The sequence below is a fragment of the Amborella trichopoda genome, chromosome 9, assembly GCF_054954075.1.
Source record: "Amborella trichopoda isolate Santa Cruz 75 chromosome 9, AtrichopodaSantaCruz75HAP2 v2.0, whole genome shotgun sequence".
Classification (NCBI taxonomy): Eukaryota; Viridiplantae; Streptophyta; class Magnoliopsida; order Amborellales; family Amborellaceae; genus Amborella; species Amborella trichopoda.
Genome location: NC_142344.1, coordinates 23,154,880 through 23,181,838, shown reverse-complemented (window position 1 = coordinate 23,181,838; position 26,959 = coordinate 23,154,880). Strand labels below are relative to the sequence as shown.

Below are 26,959 nucleotides of genomic sequence, written 5' to 3'. Positions count from 1 at the left end.
CTATGAAGAATGATCCTCAATGGTTGCCTCCATGGTTAAGAGGAACTTTATAACTTTTTGGTGTATCTTTCTAGTTCAGCAACATGGAATGAGAATGACACAATGAAGTGCAATAGAAATATTTAGACTTTAGGGGCAAACTCGATCAATTCAACTACAAAAACGTATATAGTTCAAAAGGCTTATCATGTGTTATACTCTATACCATCACAATAATAACAGGTTCAATTAGAAAAGGAAAAAAAAAAACCAACATCGAAGGGTATGGACGACTAGGGCTTTATGAAAGTGATTGAATACATGCCACTAGATGAAAAAGAGAGCTAAAATTGACAATGAAGAAATATTAAAGAATGCAATTACAATCTAATTTGGGAGCAAAAACAAAAAAGAGTGGCATGTTCCATCATGTTATAAAGTAAAAGGCATTGCTCATGAGAGGATATAGACAAAAAAGGAGCATTAGTATGTGCATTATACACTTTTTTTGGGCTTAAAATACACAAAACATGGCCAAGTTAGGACATCAATTAGGGATTCACACAAAACAATACAAAGTTACAAGGAAAAAGAACGGAAGTTTGAGAAACAATAAGCCATTAAGTTTTTATGTAGGCATATGAACAACATAGCATATGACCTTAAGTGGGTGAAATCATGCATTTTACATTAGGAACAGGTAGAATTTTGTCAACAACAACCACAAAACAACAAACCATCAGTTAATGCTAGGCTTATAGAACAACATGATCAATACAGCAGATTATAGAAAACCATTTGGAATGAAGATCACCTAAAATAGCTAAAGAATGAAGAGGAGATTGTTGTTTTTCATTTTGAAGAAACTAATCATAAAATCTACACAAAAATAATACGTTACTTTTGGGTAGCCTCTTGGCTAAGTGGTTCAGGCATAAGGGGTAGGAACTATAGCCCAAGTTTTAAATTCAAAACTACGTCCAAATTAAAATAATTAATTTATTCAGAAATTGTAGATTGACTGAATAGAGCAAAGACAATTCAATCATTCCTATTGATCATCGGGACAAAGAGAAATGTTAGTGTTTAAATCATTTTAAGATCACCATAAAATTTTCGAAGAACGTATACAATCGTTGGGGTTCTCGAGCGACAGGATAGAAATCCAGTGAGAGAGAGACCGTTGAGGAATGTAGGAGAGAGGAATAACATTTGCCTGGATTGATCGGGAGAGAGTGAGAGAAAGAGGCCTTATTTCTGCCCTTCGATGGCCTCCTCTATCTGACCTTGCCTTAAGGAGAGATGATAGGATTATAGTTAGGGGAGAGATCTGGTTTGAGCAGAGAAAAGAGAGAGAAGGAAGTCAAGGTTTCTTTATAGAGAGAGATGGTCAGTGGTCTTCCTCTGGAGAGTGCGTGAGAGGGTGAGAGAAACGGGTTGGGAGGGCTTTTTCTTTAGAGAGAGAGGAAGGGGTCTTCTTCTGGAGCGTGCTTAAAGGGTGAGAGACAGGTTGGGAGGCGGTTTTTCTTGAGAGACAGGGAGAGAGAGAGGGTCTTCTAGGGTTTGGGGCAGAGAGTTCCACAGAGGAGAGTGGGAGATTAGTTTTTGCTTTCAAAATACTATTTTAGAGAGAAGGAAATATTGCCTCCATATTTGCATATTTTTCTTTTTTTTAACACCTTAAAGATTTGCTTCCCTTCTATTTCCATATTTCCTTTACCTTTTCCATGGTGGGGCAAGCACAATGACACCTAAAATTTTAAGCTGTTACGTTTTTCCGGAGATTGCTTTGGGAGCAGCAGCACTTGACCTTCCCTTCCTCCCTCTAAACACATCATCAAGAAAGTCGAGGACCCACAAAGTAGCCATTGCTTTGGGAGCAGGCTTTTGGTTTTACGTCTCTGTTAATCTTGGGACTCAGCTTCTCTCTCTTGTGGAAATACAAGCTCCACAATCAAATTTCTCCAAAATATTTGACTTAAGCAAATTACTCCATAATATTTGACTGCAACTTCGACCGCCTTTGGTCGTTGATTGAGGCATCTACTAATTAGGTCAATCTTATGGAGTTCTTTGTCTCATTGTAACGGCAGATCTAGAACCTAACCCTATAGTGAAACTTAGTACTGTCCTTTTGAATGGGTTTAATTATTTTGCTTGGTTGCAAGCTATTTCTCGGTCTATGGGAAATCTAAACTTGAGCAAAGATGATCCCTCATTTGAGGAATGGCAATCTAGTGATGATCTTGGGATGACATGGATCTTGAAATCCATGGAACCTAAGTTTTCAAAAACCTAAGGTTTCAGAAATTGTTACTTTTGCTGAGAATGCCCGAGACCTATGGAAATCCATTGAGGAAATGTACGGCCAACAAAACAATGTTGCTCGGATTTTTCAATTAAAAAAAGGAAGTTTCTCAAACGAAACAAGAGGATATAGCAATCACTGAATATCTTGGCACTCTAAAAAATATATGGGATGAGTTGGCAATCTATTCACCCACAACTATTGACTTGGAAATCTTGCAAAAATGTGCTGAACATGACAAAATATTTCAATTTTTGGTTGGGATAAAGAATGAGTATGAGACTATTAAGAGTCAAATTTTAATGATTATGGAATTGCCTTCTTTTAGCAATGTCTGTGCTAGTATTCAATGTGAAGAAACTAAAAAGAAAATCAGGAATCTTGATTTCAAAACCTCCGACAAAAGTTTTGAGAAATTTGGCATGGTTGTTAATAATGAGAAATATGAAATAAAAAAGCCTCAAAATAGTGGCGGAGGTAGAGGCTTTAATAATTATCGTGGTGGTGGAATGGGACGTAGTAATAGAGGACATCTTAGATATGATCACTGCAACAATATAGGACATGTGAATGAATAGGACATGTGAATGATAGGTGCTGGGTATTATACCCACATTTAATGCCCACTAATAACAGGGTAGTCGACAGATCTATCGTTTAGATTGCAAACGCTCAAACCCATCATTGCAAATGTGATCATTGTCAGTGACTAAATAACATAAGTGGTTCTTCCTCTACACAGGATCATTCTTCCTCCTCCTAGGATACAGATAACCCTTATGCTTTCATGTCTTCTTGTAGTATGAATTTTATGGACTATGAAACAATTATGATGTCTGGTTCATATGGACTATTGGCATGAGATTCACATTACATGCTTAATACCCTTCATATTTGATGCTTATTGCTTAATGAGCTAATGACTTTATGCTTTATGTAATATACTAATTTGTATAGTTGACTATTTTGTTTTGTTCTTTTTTGGCTTCTTGGTGTCAAGTATTGTTTTTCAATGATTTTTATATTTCCCTAATGTTCCTTTATTTATTTATTTTTTGGAAACTTTTCGGGATTTCTTATATTTTCTTCCGATTTTCATGTTATTTGAATGCTTTTGGAATATTTTAATTAATTTAGAAACTAGACTGCTCTAATCAGTGAACCAGTCTGGATTGGCCGATTCAACAGAATGAGTCCTTCACCAGCTCGGTGGCCGGTCTAGTTCGTTCTGATAACACTGTAGATCCCTGCCTCTCCATCTATGTTTATTAACCTTTTATGTTCTAAAAATGTTTGATGACTATTCCACATGTTCTGAATGCATTTGTTGTGTTTGAAGGTGAAGCTAAAAAATACGGAACCTACTGGCATAAGAACCATCAGAATTTGTATACCCCATTGTTGTGGTCAGGAGGTTGTTTCTGAAGAGTCTTTTTGTGGACCGCATTCCAAGGTCAAGGGAGGCTATGGCAAAAGAATTCTTCCTCTCTATCAGCCTCTTCCTGGCCTTAAACTTCCTCCCTGTCTCCCAAACTACGTGGTAGAATGCTCAACAAAGATAACAACACTTTCGAATGGCCTCAAGATTACCTCTCAGAAGTCTCTGGGCCTATTCTAAACAGGCTGATTGCTTTTATGGTTATCGAATCATGTTCCGTATAATACATTAGCATATGCATACTCTGTTCTTTTATATTCTCCAATCTTTGGAATTGTCTTTATAACAGAGGCATTCGTCGTGCATAGGAATATTTGCTGATTGTGGTTCTATATATTAGTTGGAATGGTGTGCTAGGGTCACACATCTCTTGGAAAGATTGGCTTTCAAAAGTACAAACAACAGAAGTCATTCACATGTGGTTCGTGAGATCGAGGCAGTTGGAAGAAATGTGGCGGCATCTGCATCACGTGAACAGATGGGATACACTTACGACACAATCAAGACACATCTTCCTGAGGCTGCGGAATTACTGACTGATTGTGTTAGGAATCCGAATTTTCTTGATTCTGAGGTCAACGAACATGTCTGAACTGACTTCAGTTAATTTAGCTATTTTTTCTTGGGAAAGTATGTTATAATCCTTTCGGCAGTAAAAAAAGCTGCAGTACTTGGGGTTGTCACTGTGATGACATGATGAGCGGTAATGGGGAGGAAGAAAAGGTGGTGGGGTGCCATTGGACATGCCCTATTCCGCTGCACCCCAGCCAGCCCCCAAAGCCCTTCTTTCTTCTTCTCTCTCACCATCATTGTGTTTGATGATGACCCAGTGGAATATGAGCATACTGTAATCTTTGGAATTATAAGTTTCCATCCTATCGATTGTCTTCGAGTACTTTTTGATTTGATTCTAAGATGGTATGCACGTGACCATCAGTATGGTGCAACTTGCCAAAATCAAAGCAGAAATTAGGGATGCTACAAAGAATCTTGAGAACTTTATGTTAAGAGTCTGTTCATTCAGCTGGTTACTCTGGTACACTGGGGAATCCACTGATGGCATCTGAAGCTGTCATTGAGAAATTGAATGGATCTATCATAAATAGATTTTGTCATTGTAAGCTTTGATACCTCCTTTTGATTGTATACCAAAACACCTAGAAATGCCTATGGTTTACTTTCTTGGTAATGGTTTTAAAAGCAGTCAATATGTCATAATTGTTGCATGACAAATCACCAGGAAATTGTACTACAGATCGAATGGTATTGGCAGCATCAGGAGTGGATCATGAATATGTATTGTCTATTGCAGAGCCACTTTTGTATGACTTGGAGTAGGGTCCTCCTATCAAGGTGCCAGTGTCAAAATATGTTGGTGGTGACCTTAGATTTCGAGCTGATTCTGAGGTAGTATCATTTGTTTGGCATACTCTTTTTTCTCCTTCGCATCATAATATCTATTTGTCTTATGGAAAGTAATAGTATAATCTAATGTACCCCGAAGGGCCATCCAATTTTTGGAAAGGAGCACTTGCTATTCTCTTGGCGCCTACCGCTGTTAATCCCCACTGTTACTCTGCGGGAAAAGATGGTAGATTGGCCTTTCTAAGTGGATTGCAACAGAAACTTGTTTCTGGTTCTGATAAAATGATGAGTCAACTCGTCTCGTATGAAAAGCTCGGATGCACTCAAGTTTTTATCAATCTAATTGTGTGTCATTTTGACATTTAAATTGAATCTTTGATGTGGCATGGATGTGGTTTGACTTGGTAACAAGAAGGTTTTGACTCGTGTTATGGACTGCTTTGCTTATATTTTTTAATTGTTCACAAAAATTTGAAAACGTTGCCTGTGCTTCTCTCTTTTGCTATTTAAATCGATGAATCGACTTGCTTTTAGCAGTGACCAAACAAATACATAGCTTGAGTTTTCAAACACTAGGTAAAATATAACAACCCTTCTGATGTGGGTGGTTATTGCTGCGGAGGACTTATGTTGCTCTGGCATTTGAAGCTCCAGGAGGATAGCGTGAAGAGAAAGATGCAATAATATCAACCGTTTTGCATGTAGGTCTAACTTTGTGAGCTTGATGACTGATAACTTAAACTGCTCTGAATTTTGCCTAACCTTTTTTATATTTCATACTTGTTCTTTTCTTTTATTTGCAACTACTGGTAATTGTAAAGGAGATTCACAGTCATGGCTTCAATGGACTAATTATGTTCCAGATTCTCATGGGTGGACGTGGTTCCTTCTCTACTGGTGGTCTTGGAAAGGGAATGCATTCTCGTCTCTGTGAGTTGTTGCCCACCTCAGACTAGTTAATTTTATTCAGCTGCATTTACCTTTCTTATTTGGTTCTTTTCTCTTGAAAAGAACATGTTTGTTAAAAACAAAAGACCGACCGAAATATTGATATAGCTAGTCCAAGAAGTGATTTAATGGAATCCCTTATGGCCTATGAGAGTGGATAGGTAAATGGAACCAATAAACTATTTAAATAAGAGTTAAATAAAGAACTGAACCTTTGTTTTGATTATGGACGAGTTAACTAGGCACCTACAATATGAGGTACTGTGGTGTATAGTGTTCGTGGATAATATAGTTTTGATCGGTATGACTAGATGTTGAATTAACGCAATGCTAGTATATTGGAGGGATGCTTTAGAATCTTATCATCATCATCATAGCCTTTTCCTAACTATTTGGAGTCGGCTACACGAATCCTGGTCTGTCATTCTACTCTATCAAGACCATACGCTCAGTGAGGCCATAAGTCCCTATATCTTTTCTCACAATTTCCAACCAAATCCTTTTGGCCTATCTTTTACCCTTTTTGAGCTTTCAACTTGAGCCAACTCTCACCTCCTAACAGGTGTTGTACATGGAGTGCGTTGTAAATGCTCAGCCTACCTAAGTTTACTTTCTCGAATCTTATTGTCCATTGGAGTCACACCTAAGTTCTCACGAATGTATTTATTTTGAATTCTATTCACTCTTATCTTATCACTCATCCATCTCAACATTTTCATCTCAACTGCATTCGTCTTATGGGTATGTTGTTTCTTGACCGCCCAATATTCCGCTCCATGACGCAATGTTGGTTCCACAACACCATATAGAACTTCTCCTTCAGATTCATTGGTATGCGGCGATCACATAAAACTCCGATTGCACATCTCCACTTCGTCCACCCAGCTCTAATTCTATATGCGATGTCTTCTCAATCTTCCTATTTTCCTGGATTATCGACCTAAGATATCGAAAGTGCGCTCTTTTTTATATTTCTTGGCTGTCAATTTTAACCATTCATCTCTACTTCTTTATTACTAAACTTGTATTATGTATACCCTGTCTTAGTTTGGCTAATGTTAAAACCTTTAGATTCTAGAGCATTCCTCCAAAATTTTAACTTTTTGTTGATGCCACTTCAGGTCTCATTGATCAAAACTGTCATCTGCAAATAACATGTACCATGGTACCTCATCTTGTAGGTACCTTGTTAAGTTATCCATAACTAAGACTACGTCATATGGGCTCAACGCTAACCCCTGATGTAGACTTATTGTCACTAAAAACTCGTCTCTCCACTAGTTGTTCACACACTAGTTAGTGCTCTCTCGTATATATCTCGCACTAAGTGGATATAGTATTTGGAGCCCTATTCATTTCTAAAACCCAACAAATTAAATGTCAAGGCACTTTATCAAAAACTTCTTTTAGATCAATAAAGACTATGTGAAGGTCATGTCCCTTTGCCCTAAACTTTTTAATCAGTTGCCTAAGTAGGAAAATAGTCTCAATTGTTGACTTCACTGGCATAAAATCGAATTGGTTTTTTGATACACTCGTTTACACCTTAGCCATTGCTCAATCACTCTCCCATAGTTTTATAGCGTGGCTCATAAATTTGATCTCAATAGTTCACACAATTATGTATGTCTCCTTTGTTCTTGTAAATAGGTATCCCAATACTTTTCCTCCATTTATCTTGTATTTTCTTTCTCAACACCTTGTTGAATAGCTTGGTTAGTCAATCAATGCAATCTTCCCCATGCACTCCCAAATCTCTATGCAGATACCTTCTAGTCCTAAAGCCTTTTCTATCTTCATCATCTTCAAAGCTTCTTTCACTTTTGATATTCTTATCCTACGAATGTATTTATGACCTCCATCCTCATTTATACTAATGGTTTCTTCTACTGTTGTGTTCCCATTGTATTCGTTATTTAATAATTTTTTAAAATAAATTCCCCACCTTTTGTTGACCTCTTCATTTTTCACCAAGATCCTTTGATCCTTACTCTTAGTTTATTTAATATAGTCTAGATCCCTCTGCTTTTTGTATCTCATTTTTGCTTATTTGAAGACATCTTTTTTATCTTTTCTTGTTTCTAATTTATTGTATAGAATATTATGTCTAAAATTTAACCTTACTATTTGCTTAGCGTTTTTCTTAGTATTTTTATATTTTTCTAAGTTTTGATAATTTCTATTACAGTACCAAGTTTTATAACATGATCATATTTTGTTAATGGCTTTTTGAACCTCATCACTCCATCACCAAGTTTTCTTATCAGACTTTCTTTCCCTTTAGTATCTCTTAAAATTTCTTTTGCCACATTCTTAATACAATTGGCCATCTCATTCTTTTAGAGTTTTATTTTTCTTCTTTAACTATTTTATCCATAAATAAGTCAATTTTTTTATTTTTTAAATTCCCCCATTTAGTTCTTGGACACCTATTAATTTCCATCCATCTCTTTCATCGCTTTATTCAGACATCCATTACCATGTGCCGATGTTGCATTGTCAAACTCGCTCTTAAGATAACTTTGCAGTCTTTACATGATGGTCAATTTACCTTCTTAACTAGGAAGAAGTCTATTTGGCTTTTATATTATCTACTTTTATAGGTTATTAAATGTTCATCTTGCTTTTTAAAGTAAGTGTTCATATTGCTAGTTCGTAGACCATAACAAAATCTACAATAACTTCACCCATCTTATTTCTTTCACCAAACCCATATCCCCCATGTACACCTTTATATGCTCTACTATTCTTCCCTACATGACTATTTAAGTCCCCTCCTAAGAAACTCCTCTCTCCATTTGGTATGTCTTGTATTAGTCCATCCATGTTCTCCTAGAATTGTTTCTTAATTTTATCCTCTAATTCTACTTGTGTTGTATAAGCACTAATTACATTAATTATCTTTTATCCTAATATAAGTTTAATTAATAAGAGCCTATCACCTACTCTCTTGACGTTAACTACTTTGTCTTTTAAATCTTTGTTTACTATTATGCCTAAGCCATTTCTATTATTATCCTGTCATGTATACCAAAGTTGATACCCATTTGTTTCTTTAGCTTTTTTCCCTTTCCACATAGTTTCTTGTAGAAAAGCAATGTTTAGTCCTTCATCTCAATGTATCTACTAATTCCATACTCTTACGTGTAAGCGTTCTCACATTCCATGTGGCTAAGCGAATCATATTCTCTTTGACCAGCCTTTTTACCTGCGCTCGTCCAAAATGTTATAAAACCTTTGCCTATTTTCACTGCAACCAGACAGTGCTGTGGTGTTGTAGGCACTCCTTTGAAATTCTGGCATAGGGAACTCTTGAAAACTTCGATTCTGAGTCCAAAATACCACACAAACCTTAGTAGACAATAGGCAATCTAGACCCAATATGGTTGACTCAAACCTGCTCAAAACCTATCTCAAGTTGAATTAGACCCTTGAGAGCTTCCAACAGCCAAGAATCTCCCAAATTGGACCTACGGTTAAAAAGATCTAATAAATGACAATGTAGTCCATGTGAGACTCAATATCGGGCCGCGGGCCGGGACCTGATGACACAGTAAAGACATTTTCTTTAAGTAGATAAAGCCAAAAGATCAAGATAAATTCAAAAAAAAAGAAAAAATATAAAAAAATCAAGAAAATCACCAATTAAGGCCTATAAATATTACCCTCTAGAACTCAAAAAAAGAGATGAGAAAATGGGACACAACTCTCGAAATTAGGAAAAATAGCCTAAAAATAAAAAAGCCCTAGAAAATTCTAAAAAAAATAGAAAAAATCCCTAAAATTCTCCAAATATCATAGAAAATCATAGAATTCATAATCAACCTTAGGATATCCTAAAACCCTTAGAAAACTAAAGAAAATTCTCTTCCAATCCCCAAAAAAGCCTAGGTAGATTCTACTTAAAATTCTTGAGCTTTTCCCCCTGACTTAGGAACCCTAAATCTACTTCAAGGAACTGTAGATCTATCAAAATTTCAGCAAGCAAAGGCTTCTAAAAAAAAAGAGATGATGGCGCAAATCAAAAGAGCGGCCCGATCCAAGCCCGAAACTTCGGGTTTCAGGTCATTAGAGCTAAATATTTATTTTTGTATTTGATTTAATTGTTTTTCTTCATTTATTTCTCTGATTTATTTTATTTTTTTCTGAAAATTAATTTATTATTAGATTTAATTAAATTTAGAAGCGTTTTTTTAAGTCAAAATACGGATGTGGAGCTCGTGTTGCCAGTGGACTCAGAAAAAGATCGGATCCATATAGATCAGGGATTTTTCTGAGCCCACAATTCAAGCAACCCATTTTTTTCTACTTTTTTCAAATTTAACTTAATTTTGCTAATATTTGAGCAAATATCATTCTAGAGTTCGGTGCAGATCAGGGCGTAAATAGTTTGGCACCCACTGTGGGGCTCTTTAGCTTCAGATCCATATTTTAAACTTCAAAAAAATTTTCTTTTTTCTCATATTTATTTTTCCATCAAAAATAAATAATAAACAAGAATAAATAAAAGAACATAAAGATAGATTTGAAAAGATTTTCTTTTGTTAGATTCTATCTTTTCTTTCTAGATCTTATCTTTTCTCTCTCCATAAAAAATTTAGAACCTTTTTTCTCTCCATATAATCTTTGGGATGCTCCAAAATGTGAATACTTAAGATGTTTAAAACAAACATTAGACTCCAAATAGAAACCAGAGGACATCACATTCGGGGCCAAATTCGTCCGTGCATTCTATGTTAGTAAACACGTGCTTTGTATTATACTGGGCATTGACCAATTCTAGATAGTTGGAAGTAGGAGGTTTGGAAGCTGGGAATTGGAAGTGGAAGGTTTGGAAGTGGTAGGTTTAAAAGTTGGGAGTTGGAAGTGGGAGGTTTGGAGGAAGTGGTAGGTTTGGAAGTTGGGAGTTGGAAGTGGTAGGTTTGGAAGTGGGAGTTGGGAGTTGGAAATGGGGGGTCCAAGGACAATTACCTAAAGTGGAAAAGTTTTCTCTCTCCTCTCTCTTGAAGTTAGAAGCTATGCACAATCAAAGGCTTGAAGGGGCAAAAATTCAATTTTTTTATTAGGCTTCCCAACTTAGGTTTACAAATGACTTAAGTTCTATATATAGAGCAACCACAAAATATAGGTGGAATGCTCAAAACTAAGCCAAATTGTGGAAAATTGCAACTTAATGGAATTAACATAAAATCCCGTTTTTGGATATAATTACTAAAATACCCTTAAGTTCTTTTGAGAAACTGACAAAACCATCCCTCTATGAGGGGCCTCTTGCCATTGCTAGACTTCAAAAGCTTTTTCGGACACTTATGGCAGTGATTCGGGTGATCGATTGTTGTAGAATCGATGCTTGATCTATCACGAACATTTTGATGCCCTTTAATCATCTTGAAACGGATTTTTCATGAAGGGGTAAAAATCCGGCCAAGTCCATAAATTTTGACCACCAATCCGGTGCAATCCACGATGTTTCAAGTCCTCATTTTAATCACAAATCAAGTTATGACTTCATGAAGTATAGGATGTCTTCTTTTAAAATTCTGATTTTCATATTTTTGGGCCCATCTTCTCTCTGGAAATTCTCTCGTCTTGGGCTATGTCATGACATGTGCCACATGTCAAAACGATGGGGTCGTTGAGACCTAGCTCGTGTCTGAATTTGAGCTTGTTTTGACTCAAAACAAGTGAGTTATGAGCATTTGAAAATCATCCCAAGAGGTGAAAACAAAGTTTCCATAAATGGAAACTGGTTCATCGAGGCTATACCAAAATAGTGTAAAACCCACCCTTTTATGGTAATTTGGGCTGTAGTTTTAAGGTCCCTTTTCAGCAAGATAGGAACTGGATTTGAGAACCGAGTTTCATCTTGATCATATCAAAACTTATCGGAACGTGAGGAAACTTTGTGAGCATCTTCGGGCATCAAAAACAACCCTTTTCATGACTTTTGAAGCCGTTCTAGTACTTTTCAGAGGTTTCCCAGTTTTAGGCTTATTTTACAGTGTTTCCATGGTCTGGCGGTGTCTTGGGTACCGACAGGACCAGTTTGTTACTGGCTCTCTCCTTATGCGTGTCGGGGATACACGTACGTCAAAAATGACGTATAACAACTTGCCCCGCTGAATGTTGCTCTTCGAGAGAAGCGAGAAATGTAGCATTCAGAAAAAAAAATTTCGTCAAAGTTCATCTTTCAAATTATTACAAAGATGCCTTTATTGCCTCTCAACAATCTTTTTCTTCTCTATCACCAGCATCAGCATGACCCTTAGAGGAGGAGACCATGCCAAACTTCTTCCCGGAGGTGCCACCGAAGTGGATTCTAGCGATTGGGGGCTTTGCTTAAGGTCTTCCTTCCCAATGCCACTAGAATCCGTTTTTTGGGAGAGTGTGCTGACCGGGTGCCTTGTGGAAGGGCTTACCATTCCGTCTTAACAACACCTCCTAATGAACCAGCTAGTGAGTGCCCTTGGTGGGCTTGCTCCGTATCTAGTTGGTATTTTTTGTTCCAACAACTGGGGGCCTTGCTTAAGGGCTTCCTTCCTAATGCTATTAGAACCCATATGTGTTTGGCAGTTGGGGGCCTTGTGCGGCGACTTCCTTCCCAATCTGTTAGATTTTTTTTTAGAGAGCTAGTGGTGGGGTGCCTTGCTTAACGGCTTCCTTTCCCATTTACATTGAACTCTATCTTTTGAAGGGCTAGTGGTGGGGTGCCTTGGTTAAGGGCGTTCTTCCTCGTTTACATTGAACCTTGGGTTTGTCTATGTTGGTTTCGATAGACAATTGAGAAGAACCGTTAATAGGGTGCAAAACTGCTTCACCAGGATTTGGACTGATGGCACAGGGGGTGTCTCTTTGGGGGCTTATAGTCGATGTACCGGGCTTAGTCAAGGCCTTTTTGGTGGCCTGTCTTGAAAGTCTAAGCCCGTCGACAATGGAAGACGGTATCTTTTGGGGGCTTACAACCAATGTACCGGGCTTAGTCAGGGGTTTTTTGGTGGCCTGTTCTGAAAGTTTAAACCTGTCGGCAATGGACGCCTTAATTAAAATGGTTACCCATGGAACCGGGGCATCGATCCGGGTTAGGCAATCAGGTGCCTTATAAGAATTTCTATCTCGACTTGTCAACATGTTCGTCTTGTTTTTTGGTTGACCTCTTGGATTGGAGAATCTCTTCCACAAATGGCTATTATAACTTGCCATCTTGATGATTTTTCTGATCTTCATGGGGTTTTCGCCCAAGCTAAACCCAAGCTGCTGGATTTTCTTAAGCTCTTTTTGGTTTTTGCAATAAGGTACCCACGAGGGGTATTGATTCGTAAACCACCAAACTTTTGATGTCATCGGCTGAAGTTACCTTTGGTCGAAAGCTGCATCAACCTATTTATTAGTCCAAGCACTCTTTCGGGTTTTCACCTGGACTAGATAGAAGCGGCGCTATAAAAATGGTTTTCACCAACTTCTTCTTTTTATTGAGGCTCTTTTACCCGTGACTTCAAGGTGACGTCCAACTTTAACTTCCATTTTTACTCACGAAGTCCTTTCGGGTTTTCACCATGCCTGGTTTTCTTATTTTCTGGACACTCTTACTCATGGTTTCATGGCCATACCCGCCTATCATTTTTACTCATGATGCTCTTGCGGGTTTTCACCATGCTCAATTTTATTTTTGGCAATCTTATCTATAGCTTCATGACTATGTCTGGTTGAAGCTTTCACTTTTACTCATGACGATCTTTATCAGATGCTCAGCCTCTTTTTCTCTTTAAGAAAAACACATCCTCCTTGACGATGCATAGGGCGGAGGGATTATATCTGCATAAGGCTCACTAGGGTAACAAAGACCATAGGTGAAGCTTTTATTAGGGAAGTAGACATCACTTGGGATGCACTGGGTTTTTTGCAAGTGTGCCAGGTGACAAGTGATTCACACTTTCTAGGGAACATTAGGTGAGCCATGAAGTAATTGGTGCATGAGAGCCCACTGGGGATAATGCATGCTATTGTTTTAATGGGATGGTTGCGACTCTAGAAGCTCTCTGATGAAGTAATAACATGCTTTATGCATTGCATATAACACAACTGCACCACTAGGGATGACGGACTATTGAGGATGATGGACCATACTACTCTTAATGGTCTTTCTGCTTCACTGCTTCTTATGAAGGCTTGGGTGAGTTAGGTAGTTCCCATGTTTAGCATGACCTACTGGGGATGGTGAGGTTCCCATATGATGTGTTTTTGGGTGGGTTTTGGTGATTTTTAGATTAATGGTTGAGGTTTAATGGGGGAGGTGATCCCAACAACAGTGGTACATGATGTAGAATTCTGACGTGACTCACTGGGGTGGTGGGCTAGGTTGGTGAAGCCTTGTGAGGATGAGGTAGGGAGATTGATGCTCTCATGGTTTATAAGCCATCGGGTTTCATAGAATGATGGGAACTATCGCTTAGATAACTGATGGGCTCATTTGTACTCATGCATGTTCGAAGACCACACAAGGATGTGCCTTCACTGAGGATTGAGCCTGTTAAGGATAGGGGGATCCTTCTAAGATGTTCTTCCCAGGAAAATGAGAATATGACAGGTGGGGTTAGAGAGCTTAGAAATACCCAAGCTTGGGGATTGCAGGTTTAGGGGTTATGAAAGCTTTAAGGTTTTGGGTTGGTTTTGAGTGAAAGCGCCCACTCATGATGTTGAATGGTTCTTCATATGTGACCAAAATGACTTGGAATGGTCAAGTAGGGGCTACCATTCAAGGGTCTAAATGGTACTTGAGCTGAGACGATCTGACCCGATTGAGGGACACGGTAGTTCGCTCCCTGAAGTGGATGAAATGGAGACTCATTGGGGGTGACGAGCGAGGCAACTCTTTGGGGGGAAGTGGTAGGTTCGTGAGTTGCAACTCAACGTGGAGGTGAGGGCTCGTTTAGTGGCAGGTGAGATGATGGTCAGGCAGGGGCGACCATTCAAGGGCTTAAATGGTGCCTAAGGTAAGGTGAGGGCTCTGGGGATGATGAGCGACGCGACCCTGTGAGGGAGTGGTAGGCTCTAGAGTTGGGATTTTAGTGGGGCGTGAGGGTTTACTCTCATGGTTGGTGGTGAGCTCACATGAGAGTGGTAGCCTCATGGTGGTTGTCGATGGATCAACTCACTGGAGAGTGAGTGGTTGAATGAGAGCACTCAAGTAGGGGTGATCGAGGGAAATTTTAAGGTCCTCACCCTGTTTAGACCAAATAGGGGTGCTTTTAAAGTCCTCACCATTGTTGGACATAAAGAGGCTTTTAACGTCTTCACTTTCATTGGACGTGATCGAGGATCTTTTAATGTCATAACCCTTGTTGGATGTGTGCAGGGGTTCTTTAATCGTCATAACCCCTGATGGATGAACGCGAGGATCTTTTAACATCATAACTTTTGTTGGACATGATCGAGGATCTTTTAACGTCATAACTCTTATTGGACATGTGCAGGGGTCTCTAATCGTCATAACCCCTGATGGACGAGCTCGAGGATCTTTTAACGTCATAACTCTTGTTGGATGTTTTGAGGGAAAGTTTTAAGTCCTCACCCACGTTAGACCGAATAGTGGTGCTCTTATAATCCTCACCCATGTTGGATTGTTGAGGTAGGGGCACCTATGACATGAAGTGGGATCATGGGGCACCATAAGGTGCAGGGTCTAAGGGATACCTGCTGGTTTCTCAAGAGGGTGAAGAATGACTTATGGAAAAATAGGTCACGCATGGCATTTGAGGTGCCACACGGTTCGGGACTAGGGTAATGGTCCCATGGTTTGCCCTGAAACATGAATGATGGAGGCTCAAGAGAGCCATGAGTGGTCTGACTCAACTGGGGAAATGGAGACCAGAAGAGTCATGAGAGATGAAGTGGCTGGTGGGGGGAAAATGCTCATGGATGCAGTGATGTGTGAAATGGATAAGGCAAAGTCACACAGTCAAGATTGTGATACGCCTCTAATGGGGATATTATTGTTTCAGCGCGAAGAGGCGGCAGCATGGTCCAAAGTCCCCTAGTCAAGACTGTGGTATGCCCCATTGGGGCTATCACTTCTGCGGTGTTGAGTTTGAGATAATGGTGCTTTTCCACTGGGGATATGGCTTTATGGAGAGGCAATTGCATACTTTGAAGTCACACATTCGGAACTGTGGTATGCCTCCATTGGGAGTAGCACTGGAGATGATGGGTTTTGAAGCAATGGTCCTCCTCTGTTGAGGGAGCTTATGAAGAGGTGAAAACATGGTTTCAAGCTGCACAATTGAGACTTTGGTACACCTCTTTTGAGGATATTGCTTTGTGTAAAAGGGTGGCTACATGCTCTAAAGGTTTATGAAGAGGCAATGGCGCGGTCTGCAATCACACAGTCAGAACTGTGCTGCTTTTAGGGAGGGTATTTTGTGGTATTGAATTTGGAATGACGATGCTCTTCCACTGGGGATGTTGGAATGATGGTGCCCCTCCACTAGGGGGTACTTATGAAGAGGCAGTGGCATGACCTGCAGTCACACGGTCGGAACTGTGGTACACCCGAATTGGGGATATTGCTGCTTCACACAAAAGAGATGGTTTCATGCCTTAAGGACACAGAGACTTAACTGGGGTACGCTTCGCTTGAGGGGAATTGCACTTTGGAGTGATGGCGCTCTTCCACTGGGGATATGACATAAAGGAGAGGCGATTGCATTTTTTTTAAGTCACATAGTCGGAACTGTGGTAACGCCTCAATTGGGGAGAACACCTTGGAGTGATGGTGCTCTTTTACTGGGGATGCTATAAAGAGGGACATGATAGGGGCTATATGGAGCAAGGTATCATGCGGCAACCTTATGGAGATATGTAGGAACAGGAAGTAGTTTACAGTCATGCAAACGGACTATATATCGCGTAGTTTCATGTCATGCTACAGGGATGTAAGACCATGACACTTTTATACGTGATGACCTATGGAATAGAATCAATACATCCTTATTTTGAGAATGAGTGCCCCGAAGGGTTTTCACTACACTCCCTTTATTTCGACACTTTTGTCCGTAGTGCCCTTGCAGGTTTTCACTATGGCCGTCTTTTCTCTTTTCTTTTTGACATATTTTTGTGATGGTGGCTTTTGGGGTGCACACCATGTCCGTCATTTCTCATTCCCTTTTTCTTTTCTTTTCTTTTGATTGTTTTACCCATGATGCCCTCACAGGTGTCCGTCATGTTCATCTTTTTGATGAGGCAATTTTAAGATCATGCCGTCGTGACCATGGGGAGGCATGTTTAAGGTCATACCGTTGTGACCGTCGAATTGGTGTATTTTAAGGTCATCCACCAAGACCTAATAGAGGCAGGTTTAGGGTCGTTCCTTCAAGACTATAGAGTTGTTGTATTTTAAGGTCATCCACCAAGACCAAGTATAGGCAGTTTTAGGGTTGTGCCTTCGAGACCAGATGTGTTGAACATCGTGCGGCCAGGACGTGTGTTATAGTTTAAGGTTGTGCAACTTGGACCGTTACCATGCAATTAGGACTGTTATGCGAAGCAGTTTAACGCCATGCGACTAGGACGTGTGCTATAGTTTAAGGTCATGTAACTTGGATTGTTATCGTGTAGTTTAAGGTCATGTGGTTAGGATCTTTATGCGAAGTAGTTTAACGTCATGCTGTCAGGATGTGCGCTATAATTTTAGGGTCATATAGCTTGGACCATTATATGAAGCAGTTTAACATCATACGGCTAGGACATGTGCTAACAGTTTAGAGGTCGTATTGCTTGGACCGGTACCATGCAGTTTAAGGTCATGCGATTAGGACCGTTGTGCGAAGCACTTTAGCGTCATGCGACAAGGACGTGTGCTACAGTTTAAGGTCATGTAACTGGGATTATTGTGTGAAGCAGTTTAACGTCATGCGACTAGGATGTGTGCTAACAATTTAGAGGTCATATAGCTTGGACCGTTATGCAAAGCAGTTTAACGTCATGAGGTCAGAACTTGCGTTATAGTTTCGAAAACAAGTTTAACAGGAAAGGTGATCCTGAAAGTAACATCACCGCTTACTTATTGACCTTTCCTATACTTGAAGAGAAACTGCGCCGCCTAAAGGCCATGTTTCAGACACCCTATACGGACAACCCTTGACGTGGTTTCTAGAGGTGATGTCAAAATGCCTGAACGAAACACCCAATGAATTGTTTCAATGTTTTGTTGAGAAATAGCATGGGACCAGAGAGAGACCAATGACCATTGACGAATTGGTCGCCACCAGACAAAATCATGACGAGTTGTTCATAGACTCTGTTTAAAGATTTAGAGAGACTGCATCAAAAGTCATCGATTGCATGTTTTTTGAAGCCTCTAAGATCAGTATGGCCATAGAGAACGCGTCCCCGGAGTATAAACTTTACTTTAATAAAAGCATTCGACCTTTCTCTTTTGACTCAATACATGAAATGGTTTCATGTTATGAGAGACCTAAAGAAAGGGCTCGAGATCGGTCACCAGTCACATTGGGGCAAGAGCCCAATGAAATCATATTGGGGCAAGAGCGAGAAAAAAAACATGATGGAACAAGAGCCTGACTATAGTGAAGATTCATTTGAATGTGACCGTGAAGAGATGACAATCGAAGATTGTGAAGCCGATCCCAAGTCAGAACCATCACCAGAATCATTTAAAACATAGATGAGGTTTACTCAAAGCAAAGCCAAGAACTGATGAAGATGAAGAAGTCCTAACAGATATCAACCTAATAAAGATCGATGAGCCGAAATCCCTGCTCAAGCCTAAAAATCATCCCATATGGCCTTGGGGCAAAAAAAAAAACTGCCCTGATAATGAAGATCGAAATAGTAGAGTGACATATTTTACTAAGTAATTTCAGAAACCAAAAGATGAGAATTGCCTTAGCTCAGGGCCCACGATTCAAGAGAGAATGGAAGAATAAACTAAAGTTCTTGAAGTGGAAGGAACGAACTTGGACTCATGACATCCAGGTCCTAGACCGTGGGTAAGGGGCAAATAATCCAAATGAGGAGAATAATTATAGCCAGAGTTTGGTAACTCAAGAAAAGGAGAGCTATTCAAGTAAAATCTCGATTCCGGTTGGAGATACGAGCCCACAAAAAGTTCAAGACATCCTTGTAATACATGTCACCACCAAAGAAAAGGACCTAATCAGTCCCATCTTTCAAATAAGTGCAGTGGGTGGTCCACAGGAGGCTTAAGTATCCATCAGCTCAACCGAGATCCTGAAGCTAGGGATTCCCAAGACTACATCTATGAGGAATGTCTTAATCTCAAAAGTACAATTCAAGAAGAAACAAAGGGGTCAAGCCTAAAGGATTTAGTTGAAATATCCCCTAATGTGAACCCAAAAGAAGATCCATCCCTCAAGAATGGATGAAAGAACTTGAACATCTGAAGATCCTAAGAGGCCCACTTGGGTTACCTTCATTTGACTCCTTGGCAGACCCACCCATTTGGGATGAAGAGCTGAGCCTAGAGCATTCAATTACATCAGTATCTAATATTGATTTAGCAATCAACACCGAAGAAGATAGGGATCCAAATTTGATCATTCTTGTAGATCCAACTCCTCTGCAAGAGTTAAAAGAAATCAAACCCTTAGAAGTTCTAAGGGCACCACCTAGGCCACTTCACCCGATTTTTTGGTGGACCCACCTATCTGGTATGAAGAGTTAAGACTAAAGCAGTCAATTACACCAGCCTCTAAGGTCGATCCACCAATCAACACAGAAGAAGTGAAGGACCCAGATTTGTCTATTTCCAAAGATTCAACATCTCTGCAAGAGTTAGAAGAAGTTGAACTGCTAAAAAATATAAGAGGATCACCTAGACCACTCTTACAAGATTTCTTGGAGGATCTGCTCATCTGGGATGAAGAACAGCCCAAGAAAATGATAGGGGTAGTGGCACAACTCCACTACTTGGGGCATCCCACATTCAAGAAGAAAAAGAAGATCCAATAGGGGCAGTCCCATCTACCATCTTGATAGGGTTCCTCCCATCTGAAGCAAATGCTGTAGAGATTGTCCCATCCAACATGCCAATAAGGACAGTCTCGTCCAATGAAGAAGACCCTATAGGGGCAGCCCCACTAAACCACTTGAAAGGGGCACCTCCATCCATTAATATAGCAGGGGCAACCGCTAAGGCCTCAAGGCCATCAACTCCCGAACATCAACATTAGATTGCAAATGAAAAAGATTATCGCAAAGTAGTGGGGTGATCACTCGCTCCTCCCTATCAAATAAGACAAGTGGAGCATCCACGCTCCGCTTAGGCATCTTACTCCATGGCATTAAAAAAAAAGCCTAAAAAAGAAAGAAGAGAAAAAGTGAAATGAGGCCAATTAAGTAAGAGATTGAAGGACCAAGAAGCTGAGAGTGACTCTGAATATGAAGATCAAGTCTCGAGTGAAGCGATTCAAGGAGGAAAGTCTCTATAAGAATTCGACAATCGCTGTCAAGGAAGTATCGGATACCAACCAGGGGCACAGAAAATCTTAAGATAACTAAGACTAGGACCTCCCTGCTACCTGGAAGAAGGAAATATGATCGAGTTCTTATCTAATTTTTAGGACAAAGTGAAAGTAAAAAATCCATCGACTCTTCTTCTTCTCCTCCTCTTTCTTTATCTTCTTCAAAAAGAAAAAAAAAGGAAATTCTGCCAGGATGAAAATAGAAAGGAATCTCGAGCGTTGGAAAAAAACCTACCGGGTTGAACACCTCAAAAGGATCTCGTGGCGACATAAAAAAAAGAGAAAAAATAACTTCTCTATCTTTTCTCCAATATATAGAAATTATTCTCTTCTCAAGTTAGAATGGTGTCCGAAAGTAAAGGAAATGGAAGACATTAGTCAAATTAAACTTGAAGAGCCTGAACTAGCTGAACTTGAAGTGACAGCAGATGAACAAAATTGGAAGTCCAAGGATATTCTGAGTACTTTGGGCCAGCTTCTCATATTTTCTAAGACACCAGTTTACTCGGAACACGAGAAAATTTCTCTCTTGAATTGTGATTTAAGAGCCATGATTAGAAGATGAGGAAGTACTTGGTGATTCATAGTCCTAAAAGTCTCAAGTAGAGGCTTGACAAGCTCATGTCAAAAATTTCATCAACCTTCAAAATTTCTCCTATGTGTTACGTGAGTTTTCAAAAATCTTAATTTCTTTGGTTAAAAAGTAGCCCTAAACTCTGTTTCTATTTCAAAATTCTATCCATCTTCAAAACCTATTCAAATGTTTTAAAAAATGAAGGAGTTTCATAGAGGCTTGGATATGATGCTTTCGCCACCACCAAATCTTGGATTGCCATGCTTGCAAACCCTTAGGAAAATAGAGATCAACTTTTAGGTTCCCAAACCAAATGGCTTGTGGACCCCAAGTATTAGAATTGAAAGCTAACAAGAAGTTCAATTAGCCAAGAATTCATCATCCCATCATTTCTTCTAAATCAAACTCCCATTGATTGGAGAACTAGTCCCCAAGAAAAAGGTTTAAAGTCTAAGATGACTACGTTGGCAGCTTTTCAAGTAGCATTGGGGTGACTACAACAAAGAGTGTCACCGGCTCAAAGATAGCACTGTTCCCAATGATTGTTCCTTTGAATCCTGATTATTGGAGACCTCTCAATCGCACTGACTCAAAGATAGCAGTGTAAGTTCGATGTCTTACGGATCACAAGCATCTATCGGCATACCGCCTACCCAAAGGATCATTCAAAAGAAGGTTCCTCAGAGAAAGTTTCCTTCCCACTATGTCTCAAGTGTTTACTTCTTTGTCATTCACCTGGTGCCTCAGATGAATGCCAAAGAGGAGTAACTGTAGACACCCCCTTGAAATTCTATGCTAAGGGAACTCCTGAAAACCTCGTTTTTGAGTCCAAAGGACCACACAAATCTTAGTAGAATATAGGCAACCTAGACCCAATATAGTTGACCCAAACCTATCCCAAGTTGAAGTAGATCCCGAGATCCTTTTAACAGTCCAAGAATCACACAAATCGGACCTACGGTTAAAAAGATCCCGTGAAGGAGGAGACCTTAGTGTCTGGCCGAGTTGTGTCACGGCCCGGCAGGCCCAAAAGAGATTAGATGACATAGTAAACGCATTTCTTTTAATTAGATAAAGCCAAAAGATCAAGATAAATTAAAAAAAATCCAAAAGCAATCTAAAAAAAAAAAAAATCCCCAATTGAATCCTATAAATACTAACCTCCAGAACCCAAAAAATAGAGATGAGAAATCCCCCTTCTTAGACAATAGGACACAATTTCCGAAATTAGGAAAAATAGCCTAAAAATACCTAAAATTCGAAAAAAGCACTAGAAAATTCCTAAAAAATTTGAAAAAATCCAAAAAAGTCTCCAAAAGTTTCAGAATTCATAATCAACCTTAGGAGATCCCAAAACCCTTAGAAAAATAAGAAAATTCTCCTCCAATCCCAAGAAAAGCCTAAGTAGACTCTACCTAAAAATCTCGAGCTTTTCCCCTGCCTTAAGAACCCTAGATCTATATCAAGGAACCTTAGATTTACCAATTCTATCAAGCAAAGACATATAAAAAAGGGAGATGTTGTTGCAAATCAGAAGAGTGGCCTGATACATGCCCGAAACACTAGATTTTGGGTCTCTAGAGCTAAGTATTTATTTTTGTGTTTAATTTAATCATTTTTCTTCATTTAATTTTCTAATTTACTTTTCTGAAAATTAATTTAATATTACATTTAATTAAACTTTAGAAGCATTTTTTACGTCAAAATACAGATTTGGAGTTGGCGTTGCCAATGGACTCGAAAAAAGACCGAACCTGTTAAGATTAGGGATTTTTCTGAGCCCATAATTCAAGCGACCGCACTTCTCTACCCTTTTGAAATTTAACTTAGTTTTGCTAAGATTTGAGCAAGTCTCATCCCAAAGATCGGCACATGCACGTTGCTTTTGGGGAACACCCTAGCTAACCCTTGATTATTTTTCACTGAACCCATGTTCCAATACAATGTGTCTCTTACAGGGAAACATAAGCTGATAATGTAGATTCAAGATTCATGGAAAAGTTTGACAAAGTTTTAAGTTGGCTGTGTACTTAACACAACCCACCTCCTTTCCCTAGTCTTGAGATGGGTTAAGGAAAGTTTAAGGTCCTCACCCTTCTTAGACCAAGGGTATGTAAAGAAATTTACTAAAGCCCCAAATATGAAATAGCAATTGTATGTAAAGAAATTAATAGAAAAAAATGCAAACTAGAAAGTTTAAGAAAAAAGAAATTTAGATAAATACAAAATAGCAAATGCATGTAAAGAAGTACACTTTCTAGCTGAACATAACTCCCCAAATACCTCAAAAAAAAAAAAAGAAGCTTTCTTTAGCAAATGAAAGCAAGTTAAAGCCCCAGTTTCTTGCATAAATGGCTAATGAAACTGCATCTTAGAACCAAGTTCGACCACGTTTCTCCCCAATATCAACAATGGATCAAAAACTAAACCACCAATTATAAGAAGAAGGAAAAGCAAGAACGAAACTGAAATCAAAGATATAAAAAAGACCAACCTAAGCAATAGGAACTCCACCAGCCTCTTTAATCTTCTTCCTCGCCCTCTTCAAAACAAGCTTCGCCTTAACCATTGGCTGGAGGGAAGGCTCCCCCTTTCCCAAAACGTTAAAATATCCATATTGAGGAAGATTAATCAAAGGAGGTTCTCCACTCTTCTGAGTAGCCATCGCCTTAGTCTTCGCCTCTTCTGGCAAAAGAGATCAATGCCTGTTTACATTGACAATGGGGTAATAAAACTTGTTTCTCAACTTGAAGATACCTCATCCCCTCCTTCCTGAAATAACCAGGGTGATACTTGTCAAAGAGGATTCTCAAATCACCTCTAGATTCTAAAGGTCTTAAAATGTGTCGGACAAAGAAAAAATATATAGAATCCAAGTTTAGTAGTTATTGGAGTAAAAATGAGGAAGTAGTTGAGATTGATGGTCAAGCAATACTTAAAAGAGATTGTTTTCGATATTTAGGGTCGATAATCCAAGAGAATTGAGTGATTGAGGAAGATGTACAACATAGAATTAAAGCTGGGTGGACAAAGTGGAGATGTGCATTTGGAGTTTATTTGATCGTCACAAACCATTGAGACTGAAGAGAAAGTTCTATAGGATGACTGTAATACCAATTATACTTTATGAGACAAAAGTTGGACGGTTAAGAAACAACATATCTATAGGATGAGCGTAGCTAAGATAAAGATGAGATGGATGGGTGTGGCAAGACAAGAATGGGCAGAATTTAGAATAAATATATATGAAGGAACTTAGGTGTGGCTTTAATAGGCGATAAGATTAGGAAAAGTGGACATAGGTGTGCTAGCCATGTGCAACGTAGACTTAATACACACCGGTTAGTCTTATCGAGGGTATGACATTTGATAAAGAAGAACGGACAAACAAGATTGTACCGACCCAAATCCTTAGGATAAGGCTTGGATGATGATGAAAATGAAAATTTACTGGTGCTGAACCCCATTTTTGTGACCTATTTTTTCACCAATTCACAAGACTGGAGAGAATTTTCAGATGAACTGGATTAATGTCACTATTAGGAAATTCGATTTGTTTGAGATCACTTTACTTTATAGAAAATGGCCACTTGTAGTGATTTACAAGCTAATCTTGATTTTTATTCTTTGCGTCAGTCGCATACTTTGGATCATCATATGACCTTGTTTTTAATCTTTACAGGACCTTTAAACCTTGTTTAGTACTTGGGGATGGTTTATTTCATCCTTCTGTGCTAGTATTCTTGTGACTCTTAACGTGCCTGAGAGATCTTCTCTCAAACATTCAAGTCCATCTTGGAAATGTCATAAGGGATTTCCTTGACATCCCATTAAATTGAGTTTTAGCTTCAAGAAAATACAAATAAAATCAATCAAAACTACTCAGGGTACAAGGGTACAACGCCTGCTTATTGGGACTCTATATTACACTTCAATTTTCACATTACTATTTGTTGTTTATTGTTCTTATTGGTTTGACCTATATCTCTACATTTTTATTTTGAAATATCTTGAGGAGGCATGGGGTGTTCTGGTCTTGTTTAATGGTGTGGTAACTTGTGCAGATATCTGTGTTTTAAATGAGTACTGGCAAATCCAGTCATTCTCTGCTTTTAGCAGTGTGTATGATGACACTGGTTTGTTTGGTATCCATGTTTCTACAGTGAGTTTTCCAGACCAACTATTTTTCTAAATATCTAGCTCTTGTATAAATGAAAAAGTGGAACTAACACCACGATTTTGACCTAAAGTCAATGAGGAAACTTTAAAGACCTTTTTGTTAATCTGCATTTTTTTCATTCTTCAAGTTGATAAGTTTAAGACTTCTTCTTGACTCTTCAGCCATTACAGGGATCAGATTTTGTAGCTGAGGCTGTTGACATTGCAGCGGCTGAAGAATTAATAACTATTTGCCACCGCAGGAAAAGGTTGGTTTCTTATTTAGTGTTCTTTCTTCTTTCATAGTGAAAAATTATAGGTCTCCCATCATTGCCTGATTCTTGATTTCAATTTTTCTATTCTTATTACAATCACAGACGTCAAACTCAATCGAGCGAGGAATTCTACTAAATCAGCTGTATTGATGAATCTAGAGTCCAGAGTAAGACAATTGATGATTTTGGATGACGCTGCAATCTGTTTAGTGATTACCTTGTATGATAGTCTCTTCTCCTGTAGATGGTTGTGGCTCAAGATATTGGGAGGCAGATATTAACCTATGGGTGTAGGTAACTTCTCCAGGGTGGTACAACTAAATTTGTAGACTTAATTTCAATCTTCTTTGTAATTCTGAATCTAATGATGTGCCCATGGACTTGCTGAAAGTTATGTTGCTGTATGGACTATGGATTGCCCTAACCTATTTTTAGTCAAAATTTGAGAGTGACATTTATATAGTGCTTGAGATTTCTAGATGCAAATGCTTCTCAAACTTGTCATGAAAGTTTAGTCATGTATACTATCTGATCATGTGCTTGTGCTAGATGCCAAATATTGACCTTTGGTGGAGTTCTTTCTCTAACTAGATTTTATGGGGAATCTGAAGTCTTTTCTTGTTCTTTCACTAGTTGTATGCCTGTCACCAGAAGTTTATGAAAAGATTTATCCTAAAATAAGTACTAGGGCTGTTCTATATAGTGTTTTTCTCCTATCATGTATTAAGAAAGAGGCTGTCACATGTTTACCTTTGAAACTCCAACTCACTCTTCAGCTATCTTAACCACCATGATAGTGAGTGATTTAATTTTCTCGACCTTGTTCTCGATAGACCTCTCTCTCTCTCTTACACACACACACAATTACTCTTCTTGTTTTCTTTTAGAATGACAATTAATCTTCTTTTTTCTCCCATCTTTCCTAATTGTCCGGTATTTTTTCATCTATTGTGAGTTTTGATGGAGACAGATCTATTTACTTGGGCCACAAAGTTCCAGAGGAACTCTGGGGATTTTTTACCATTATGGTCTAGTATTTGCTAATGGAAGGGCATTGTTCTTGGTCTTGCATAGATGGGCTCTCCTTTTTCCTTTTTGAAGGAATTTTGCCTCTGCATTTGAATTTCTTAAATTTTACCTTTAATAGAACTTGCACACATACTGTATAATATCTGTATACTTAATTTTGCCATGTTGTCCTTTATTGGAAGCCGGTTAGGCATTTTCTGAAGGCAGTGGATGCAATAACCCTTGATGATCTTTCAGCTACTGCACATAAAATTCTCTTCTCCAGTTACTATGGGTTCTTGGGGTGATGATAATCTCTTTCCCTCTCTCTCTCTCTGTCACACGCGCGCACACACACTATGTTGATATCTAAAAATGATTTTACTGTTGTTACTTGCAATTGACGGA

At 38.9% G+C, this 26,959-nt stretch overlaps 1 protein-coding gene across 4 annotated transcripts; it reads left to right on the top strand.

The window, feature by feature from the left end:
• Positions 1 to 3,685: 3,685 nt before the first annotated feature.
• On the top strand, positions 3,686 to 25,999 carry LOC105420813 (mitochondrial-processing peptidase subunit alpha-like). Of its 4 annotated transcripts, none has more exons than XM_088845836.1 (5): positions 3,686 to 5,791; positions 5,954 to 6,020; positions 25,175 to 25,272; positions 25,461 to 25,537; positions 25,646 to 25,999. In XM_088845836.1, the coding sequence occupies exons 2-5, from the start codon at positions 5,960 to 5,962 to the stop codon at positions 25,677 to 25,679; spliced, it is 270 nt and encodes an 89-aa protein (XP_088701962.1). In that variant the 5' UTR covers positions 3,686 to 5,791; positions 5,954 to 5,959; the 3' UTR covers positions 25,680 to 25,999. The 4 variants fall into 4 exon arrangements, 2 of the variants coding, with proteins under 2 accessions (XP_088701962.1, XP_088701961.1); XM_088845835.1 differs by having other exon boundaries at positions 3,691 to 5,791; positions 25,452 to 25,537; XR_016040044.1 differs by lacking the exon at positions 25,175 to 25,272 and having other exon boundaries at positions 5,261 to 5,791.
• Positions 26,000 to 26,959: the final 960 nt, after the last annotated feature.